The sequence below is a fragment of the Xenopus tropicalis genome, chromosome 5 (genome assembly GCF_000004195.4).
Source record: "Xenopus tropicalis strain Nigerian chromosome 5, UCB_Xtro_10.0, whole genome shotgun sequence".
Classification (NCBI taxonomy): Eukaryota; Metazoa; Chordata; class Amphibia; order Anura; family Pipidae; genus Xenopus; species Xenopus tropicalis.
The window spans coordinates 66,231,976-66,241,773 of NC_030681.2; the positions used below are offsets into that span (position 1 = coordinate 66,231,976).

The 9,798-nt window shown below is 36.5% G+C and overlaps 1 protein-coding gene across 50 annotated transcripts in view; it reads right to left on the reverse strand.

The window, feature by feature from the left end:
* trdn (triadin) overlaps positions 1-7,819 on the reverse strand; it is a 245,141-nt gene extending 237,322 nt beyond the window's left edge. For 32 of the 50 annotated variants that reach the window (XM_031902115.1, XM_031902106.1, XM_031902107.1 and 29 more), the window contains exon 1: positions 7,415-7,819. In XM_031902115.1, the coding sequence (XP_031757975.1) occupies positions 7,415-7,436 (22 nt within the window). In that variant the 5' untranslated portion in view covers positions 7,437-7,819. The remainder of the gene's footprint in view (positions 1-7,414) is intronic. The other 18 variants (XM_031902098.1, XM_031902097.1, XM_031902091.1 and 15 more) reach the window with 1 other exon arrangement.
* Positions 7,820-9,798: the final 1,979 nt, after the last annotated feature.

Sequence of the window (9,798 nt, forward strand, 5' to 3'; positions counted from 1 at the left end):
TTGAACACATTTGTCTTGAGTCTTTTTAAACATGCTAGGCGCTCCTTTCATGCAGCTGTCAGCATATGCCACCTGTTCCAGCTCTGCTGCCAGAAGCAAATTATAGAACCATCCAACTGCTGACCAAAAGAAAAAAAAATATTGTGTGTCAGCCATATGTCTCTAGTGCTAAAAAGTCATTTGAACCAAACAGAACAGTACATGTTCAGTAGCACTCAGTGTAATGTACTAAGTTTTGCAAAGCGTGAAGAGCTGGCAGGCATTTATTTGAAATGAATATAATAGCTAAACAAACATATGCCAGAAAACATGCATTTATTGCTGAATTATCTGACATTTTTTTCTCCCACTGGCTATATTAAAAGGCTTAGCCTAGGAAGTAAACAGAAACTCTTTCCCCACAAAGCAAAATAGAATTTTTTTATCCACTTGTCAAATTTAGGAGTACAAATTTGTTAGCAAGCTCTGTCTGCTTAGTTGAAAGTTACAGTTTTGCTACAACACTTCCGGTGATTTTTTTTAAACATTAAGCAAGAAATCTATTTATATTACTAAATACCAAACACCCATTATTACCCCTTGATCACCAATGTAGCAGATTAAATGGCCCATGGCAGATAAGTAGTTAAATAAACACTATTATCAAAATAAATTATTTGTTTGCACTTAAAACATGAATTGCAATTTTAGTGGGAGGGGTACTGTTTATATGGTACAATATTTGAGGTACAGTTTTGATTTATTGTTTTGCCATGTTTTGTAGCTAACAAAGGGTTTATGTGCATTTATAAAAGGCCCAAGGGTAGTCAGAATGACTAATACCGAATATGTTTTTCTTCATGTGGAATAAATCACAGGCCTTGTGTCATATTGTGTGTGAAACTTACTTGGTTTCAGATACTCTACCAGTGGCATAACTATGCAGGTCAGACTGGGGTGTGAGAGGCCTACAGGGACTGCTATCCCAGGGGCCCCCAACCTTCAGTTCAATTGACCCACCAGCAGCCCCTTTTCCCCCCTGTGTGTGAACCTTATATTTTATCTGTGATCAGGAGAAGGAGGGCAGCAGGGGTGCAACAGCAGTGGGCATGGGGTCTGGGATGGCCCATTAGATTTAGGGCGAGGTCACACGGGGCATTTTTTTTATCACATTTTTAAAAACACAGATTCGAGTGTAAGAACCCACAAAATGAAGCCCTACTGAAAATAATAAAATACGCACTATAGAAATTCCCACAGGATGCTTCCAAGCTGATATCCGCCACATAACGCCAGTGCTTGCGTTTTTCAGCAGAAACATCAATATGTTGAGGAAACACCATACCTTTGAACTCTATGGGAAATACACTTTGCTGAAACAGACAACGTATTTTCAATATGGCGGTCAAACTCTCTCAAGATATATTGCAGAGATATGAATTTGCAGTGTTGTATGCTGGTGATGTAATTACATAGCGTATCGACAATCAGTTCAGCTACATTTTCCACATTAATTGCTTTTCAGCTTGCCTTTTTTTCCACAAAAGTTTAATAAAATCCTTCAGAGATGTCTCCCTCCAAGGCTTTTTTTGATACTGAACGTCAATACAGAGCATCATTACGAACACATGTAACAGTGGAAATGGGAGGAACAAGAAAAAAACAGAAATGCATGTTGGGAAAACATCACTGCTCAAGCTGAAAAAAGCACATTATCATGCACATGTGTTTTTAAAAACACAACATTAAAAATGCCCTGTGTGACCTCACCCTTGTATGTAATGACCATGTAAGTGTTCCAAGAGCACCATCATAGTAATTAACATTTAGCCCAAATCTTATCTTCATTTTTATCTATTCTTTGTATCTGCTTTCTGTACACAATCTGGGACTTCTGCAGAACTCCAGCATTGAGGTTTTCAACTTTTGTCCCTGCGTACAATCCTTTCTTTTCCATGTGGAAGGAAGGTATCTGCTAACAAGGCAGAAGGGAATAGGGTGTCAAATGATATTACCCCCCCCCCCCCCTCTATTTTTAAGTTGCAGAATGTCAGTTCTTATATATAGACTAGCAAACAGAAAAAAGAGTGTACTTTACTAAAGTGGCTAAATTAAAATGTAGAGTGACTAAAGAAAAAAGCAATAATGGCACAAGGTGCAACTGTAGTGTGCCCAACAGTCCTCAAGTATTAAGGCTATTGCGCAAAGTGTAGGACAGGGTCAAATGTGCAAAACCTTGGTAGCTTGCACCATTGTTCTGCAGTTGTGTCACCCTGTCATGCACTTTGTAAATGAGGCTTATTTATGTTTATTAGTGATGGCAATGACAATACACTACTCAGTGAGAGAAAATAGAGATTGTGGAATTACCTTATAAAGAGGTACATGACAGATCTAGGGAGTAACATTTTAAAATAATTCTTAATTTAAAGGGCTAAATCATTGTTTATAGGGGCAAGCAGTATTGCCATTCTGATGCTGTGTAATTAAACAGTAATATACTGTTCCAAACATGGCCCTCAGTCATTAACTTCAGACACTTTAATCATTTTTTTTTAATATTTATTATAATCATATTTATTTTAGAAACTGCTTGAAGTCTGTGTATGTTTATGTTCTTCATTGACCTACAGGTGTGACAATAACTACAGGGTGTCTCTTCCACTGTAGAGGTGCTAATTGCTATTGTAATTTCTAATGTAGTTCGCCAACTTTTTTTTATACTTTCCACCCTTTACACTTTGCATTCATGCATTAATGAATAGCAGCAGGTCTCTCTGCTTCATTTTGGAACACAAAGACCTGCGGCCACTCCCATGAATATAGTGCTGCCTGTGCTCAATAGCACTGTATATATCAGAGGCGATAGGAGGGAGGCACATAGCAAGTTAGGGGGAACTTGCATGTCATTCAGTCTGTGGCAGGGGCCCTATACTGGAACTATGGGGACAGAAGGATTTATAAGACTGTCGTTCCAAAGTAAATGCTATCTCTGTTAAGCACAGGCCTTTTTTAAAAAGCTAATATATGTGAAATGATACTTTGTAAAAGAATGAAGTGTCATATCACTGCAACTATAAGATAACAGAAACAATTTAGATTTAAAATGTTTTTTTTAAATTATAGCAGTAAATATTTTAATATCTAATATATTTTACTCTATTTATGTTTTTGTATCCATCCCATTTGTCTTATAGTCTTAGGGACTGAAAAAGCATAACATTCCAATATCTCAATCTGGCTGGTGTTGACTGTTTTAGCATGTAGAGCTGTCAAAATTGGCAAATATCCATTGTGAAGTTGCTAGTTAGAGTGAAGCTACTTGTCATGGCTACTAAATGCCAGAAAATATCCTTTCATAGACAATTTTTCTAAAGATGACCATACAATAGCCAAAGGCCTGAACAATCAGATGCAGAGCAGCTATTATCTCATGGGTGAATGGTTCAACCCAAATCTGTGCTTTTTTAGATCCATGCAATTTCAAATTCCTTTTTTCTAATATAAGGTTTACTACTGGCAGCACACATGGGCTATTGTTGTATCTCTAGTATAACTTAACTTTAAAAATTATGTTGTTGAATTTGTAGTTTACTCTATTTATATCTCTTAAATATACAGAACAACATACAGAGATCATTTTGCTATAACAGTATCATAACAATTGGCACTCTATTTATTAACTGCAACCTGCATATAAAAAGGAAAATCTGAAAATCCTGCAAAACAACTTGAAAATCTAATTTTAAATAAGCAAATATTTATTAAAGGCAACTGTGCAATTTTAGTACAGCAGTATTTGGTAGCACTGCTAAAACATCCCTACAATTACAGCTACTGTACAAAACAATGACTGATTCACAACAAAAAAACAGCACATAAACTGCCCAGCTGTTCTAGCACTTTAGAAAATTTGCTTTTTGGCAAGCCAAGCAACTGGATAACCGGATGTGATTAAAGTCTTTTGCTAGTTCATGGAAACAACATTCTTCTTTAACAGAACAAAAATCGTGCCTGTGCCACTGTCAAATCATTGCATGAGCATACAGAAAAATCTCTTGCATGTGCGATTACGTCATTAGTTTGGCCATTACTCAACCTGGCAATTTGTCCGTGTCATGGCATTATCAATATGAAGACCACTCCCAGTAAATAACTGTAACACATGGTGACACACAACTGCTGATAAACTGGAATTTTCACTAGAACCATAAAAATTGCTAATTACTTGATTACTTAGAAAGCCGCATTTAAATATAATGCTCATTGCATCATACTAGGGTACAAAAGTGGAACTAGTATAGGAATTTTAAATAACGCTGCACAGTTTGGACATATAAAGTAGGTGCTTTGTGCATTATTATGGCTTTTTAAAGGAGAACTAAACCCTTAAAATGAATATGGGTAGAACTGCCACATTTTATATACTGAACTTATTGAACCAGCCTAAAGGTTCAGCCTCTCTATAGTAGTCATGACACAGGCCTTCAAAGTTGTCACCATACTGGATTCTGTTGGAAGTATTCATGACACTCACATGCTCAGTGTGATCTGGGCTGTTAAAGAGCTAACCTTAGGGGTCATTTCAAATGATCAAGCTGAAAATGAGATTTCTTTGTCATAGAGGGTGATGCTACAGGGCTGATAGCAGTTTTTTAAGTTAGTTATCAATACACTGGCCTAAGGTCTGCTGTTGAACTGTATAATTTAGAAGTGATACAGGAGCCTAACCTTGTGGTAGTTGGCCAGGGCTCATACTGTGGTCATGCTGATATACCCAGGCTACTAAAAGTTACACAGACCAAAATGGCAGTGACAGTTAACTAAGTCTTACAGCTCTACATCTTTTCTGCAATGCAGAGGCATAGTAAGAGTTTTGCACTTCTCAATGATGTGATCTGGAAGTGGACCTAGCTGCCAATAAATTTATGGTAATTTGTTAAAGTGCTCCATTAATAATTCCAGATACAGAAAGATGTTGGTTAAACTGATAGAAACACTGAAGTGATGCTGCTTTAATTTTGTCACTCTAGCTTTTATGGTACTGCCACATGAAGTGGGCTCTTGACCTGCACATAAATGCATGCCAAGTGTCTGCCCCAACGCTTTCAAAATCTTACTTATATGAGCTACACCCCTACACTCTAAAAAAAAAAAAATCTTACTGATGTGCAAGGCAATAGCTTTTGGTGCAGTCACATGGAGCAGATTTTAGTGCAAAACATTTCTGGCACAATGGCTCCGGGGGCAGGCACATCAGTAACATTTTTAGAGCATAGTTGTGGATTCTCGGTTTATTTTCTTGTTTATCTGCAGGCTAAGAGTCCCATTGTGGCAGTGATCTTTGACTAAGGGGATGTAATCAACCTGGCATAAAAACATTTATGTGATGATTTTCTGGTACAGAACACTTTGCCACTCTAATTCTAATTTTGGGCTAACACAAAATATGTTAATTACCCACCCCCCTCCATCTGCACAAAAACAGACAATAAGAAAAAACCCAAATTTACGGATGTCTAAGGGGTCATTTATATTACTCCAGTGTAAACTTGTGCCTTAGCATAATCTGTGCTCTGCTCCTGGATTGAAAATAGGGCAGGCAGTCATAACTTGCACAACTAAATTACATCGCCCGCCTTTTCCAGTGTCGCCTTCGGGGTCCTAGCCGCCCGAGGCAGCCAAGCTGATGCAGCCCCCTTGCTCCTCCCACACTTAGCTGGTTTTGTGTCAGAAGGAGGCAAGAGCTCCTGATAACTTGCTGGGCGCTGCCGCCTGAGGTGAGTTTCTCAATTCACCTCATGGCAGCAGTGCCCCAGACCCTTTCACAAATACAGCATTGCATAACACAGTCAGCACTGTTACTAGAGGTGAGCGCAGGTCTCTGTGATTCTGACATGGAGTGCAGAGGCCAACGGTAATTTACACAATGCAAAAAAGCAGTATGCAAGGTATAAAAAGAGTCCAATTTTTTGCACTTTAAACACTGCCTTTGCATTGAATTTGACCCCTTTAATCTTAAACACTATGGGGCTGATTTACTAATCCACGAATCCGAATCCCGAATGTGAAAAAATCAGATTGGAAATGAATATTTTGCGACTTTTTCATATTTTTTGTGATTTTGTCGTCGCCGCCGCAACTTTTTCGTGAATTGCCGCGACTTTTTTGTAGCCATTACGACTTGCGCAAATTGTCGCAACTTTTTCGTAACGTTACGACTTTTTCGTATTGAGCGCTCGTAAACGGCGGGCAAACCTTTCTGATTTTTTAGCGGCGGCTACGAAAAAGTCGCGACAATTTGCGCAAGTCGTAATGGCTATGAAAAAGTTTCGACAATTTATGAAAAAATCGCGACGGCGACGAAAAAAACGCAAAATACTGATCATTTCGAAAAAAATGCATTCGGGCGCTTTCGATCCATTCGTGGATTAGTAAATCGGCCCCTAAATGTACAAATGCACAAATGTACTGGTTCCAAACTGCACAGGAATTGGGATGGTTTAAGTGAGAATGTGACTTTCCCCTACTCACATTTTTCATGGTAGCAAACTTGTTTATAATGTATATATCTGTATTTGCTGTGTCAGTTCCTGTTGAGCTATATTTTACTTACACACAATATACCCTCAAATTACTATTTGTACATGCACACAATTTTTGTTAAAAAGTGTGTGCCAAATATAATTTTTAGATTCAATTCAAGGGAATATACACACTAAAATACTTGTTCTAAGGATAGTTTATTCTTCATCCATTTAGGCAGATATCAATGTGATACATTTATAAGCTATAATAATACAAATGGAAATACACCAAGCACTGGCATGAATTAACAAAATACAGCAATAAAGTCATAAAATCAACATTTTCAAAGGGGCCCTAATAATAAAATAAATTAGAGGAAACCAACTATTTTCAAAATGTATTATCTGAGTGGCATAAGCAGAGTTCCTTGTGTGACATCAATAGCTTAGTTAGATATAATCCTGAGGTGTCCAGTTTCAGGTTATTTATAGGAGGTGTTTGGAGATTTTCATTTGCAACAGCGTATGTGTCTAACATTTATATTAGCCAGTTTTAATAAAGTTTGATACACAATAATAATAATAGCAAGATAAGTAAAATGTTGACACTTATGCTCCCCATGTAATATTTACCACAAATCAGGCATACAATTTCAACATACTGCTTGTTTCACTAATAGTTCTGAAAGGTTTCCACTTGCTAAAATGTTCACATCAATAAGCTGCTGGCATTCAAACACTAAAAGGGAAGGCCTATTATCAAAGCTTTAAGCGTGTGTTTATTTTTTCTTATATGGTTTATGAAATACAGATAAAAATGGCATTACTTGAAATGTAAATGTGAATACAGCAAAACAAAAATATGAATTCAGTACAAAAGCTGCTTGTGCGTTTAAAAAGATATTTACCTTCAACAGAGTTCTCCGTCATAGCAGTGCTAAGATATAGTGCTAAATGTCAATAGTAGGTTATTAACGACTTGGGTTGAACTGGCATAGAAATCTTTGTTTTGGAGGGGGTCCTTTTTCTCTCAGTTCCTTTCTCTTTTATGCTGCCTTCAGCCTTCTGATTTAACTGCAGAGTTCTGCTGGCAAAACAAAAAAACAAAAAAAAAAAAACTTTCTTAGGACTATGAGGTGTGGAGGGACCAATTCCAATTCATGAAGTGCAAAATCTCACAGTCCATATGACATTCACTAGATTTCCAAGTATTCAAAAATACTGGAAATCAGAAAGAGACAGCAGAAAAAAGCCAAGGAACTGAACAGAGTTGCTTAAGGGCCTACAGCTTGTCCCATAATAACTGGATTATTCAGAGGGGACAGGTTTGACAGTGTCTAGTAACATTATCTAGCACAGCTCAGGTTTATTCTTAGCACGCATGATGCTCTGTAGAATCTTCTTGGCCTTATTTGGCTGAGGGTGGGTCCCATCTGTGTGGTCTATTCAGTACCCCTGTTATTTACTCTTTGACTGCTGGACAGATTTGTTTCCCTGTAGTCCAGATCAGTTTAAAGGCATTTTAGGCCCATGCTAATGTGATAATTGTCTAGTTAATGTTGACACTATGTGTTCATTAAAACAACTATGCTTTTAACTGAAACAAGAGGAAAATAATTTGTTGTTCAATATGCTATGCAGAATTATGTTACCTTTACTTGTTGCGAGACTGTGAAAATCATTGCACAGAGCTAAAGTTCCTTAAAACAAATAAACAAACAACTTTTGCTTTGACTTTTACGACGCACAGCTTCTGTCACTTTACATGTTCTGACATATGTCTCTGTTACCACAGACACACTAGCAGAATATAACGAATACAGGACACATCCTATTTAGCACATAGCTGTTAATGTTCCTGTAGTTGAAAATTGACTCCGTTCTGATCCCAAGCTACATTTATACCTCATATTGTCTTGAACTTGCATAGTATGCCTTAGAAATCAATGTCCAATCTTACATTAACCTAATACTTACTGACCAATCAGAAATAGATGCTGGATTTGGCAGTGTTCCAAAACACCAGCATATACGAGAATACACATATACATATTTACATAGATATTACCTTTGATAATAGTCTCCTTATGTACTCATTTTATCCTGGTTGTGACCATGGCATGACACTGCTTCTACTGTACAGCGCTGCGTACATAAGTAGCGCTTTATAAATAAAGATATACATACATACATACTGCTTTATGTCAGCCACTTTTCAGTGTGCCATATAGCTGTAGGTAAATATATATGTTCTCTGGAAGGTGATAACTATCCATGCAATAGATATATTATAAACACTGTGCAGTTGTTTAGGGGTTAGAAAATGCTATAATAATAATACTAAAATGTTTCAAAATGCATTAAATAATTTTTCAGTTCGTTGTCTTAGAACAAATGTACAGTAAATTAATTCAGGATATCTTATGATAGGTCTGTGGCTGTGTTCTTTTACTATGCACATACTGAAGGTGAGCAGGCAAAGTAAATAAATTATGTGTCTATTATCACATGTCCAGTTCTTTATTCTACCAGCATGTACAGCAAGTACAGGTATGGGACCCATTATCCAGAATGCTTGGGACCTGGGGTTTTCCAGATAAGAGGTCTTTCCATAGTTCGGATCTCCTACCTTATGTCTGCTAATAAAATTATTTAAACAGTAATTAAACCCAATAATGATCAATTATATCTAAGTTGGAATCAAGTACAAGCTACTGTTTTATTATTAGAGAGAGAAAAAAACCCCATATTTAAAAATTTTAATTATTTAATTATTTGATTAAAATGGAGTATATGGGATATGGCCTTTCCATAATTGGGAACTTTCTGGATAATTGATTTCTGGATAAGGGGTCCGATACCTGTACTAGCAGTAAATAAGTTGAATTTATGGACTGTGCTTCAAAAGAAACCAACTAAATTTGTTATTTTTTATTACTGGTATGGGATCCCTTATCTGGAAACCCATTATCAGATAGATACAAATTATGGCAAGGCCATCTCTCATAGACTCAATTTTAAACAAACAATTTAAAATTTTTAAAAATGGTTTCTTTGTAATAATAAAACAGCACCTTGTACTTAATGGTAACTAAGCTGCATTAAAACATATAGATAGCAAAACATTCTTATAGGGTTTTTTAATTTTCAAATAATTTTTAGCATCTGCTATTCTGAATCCCCAAGTCCTAAGAATTCAGAATAATAAATCTTATACCTGTATTATTATACTTATTACTATTTTAAAATCCATATATATTGCTACTAATTTTATGGTTACCAATCAAATTTT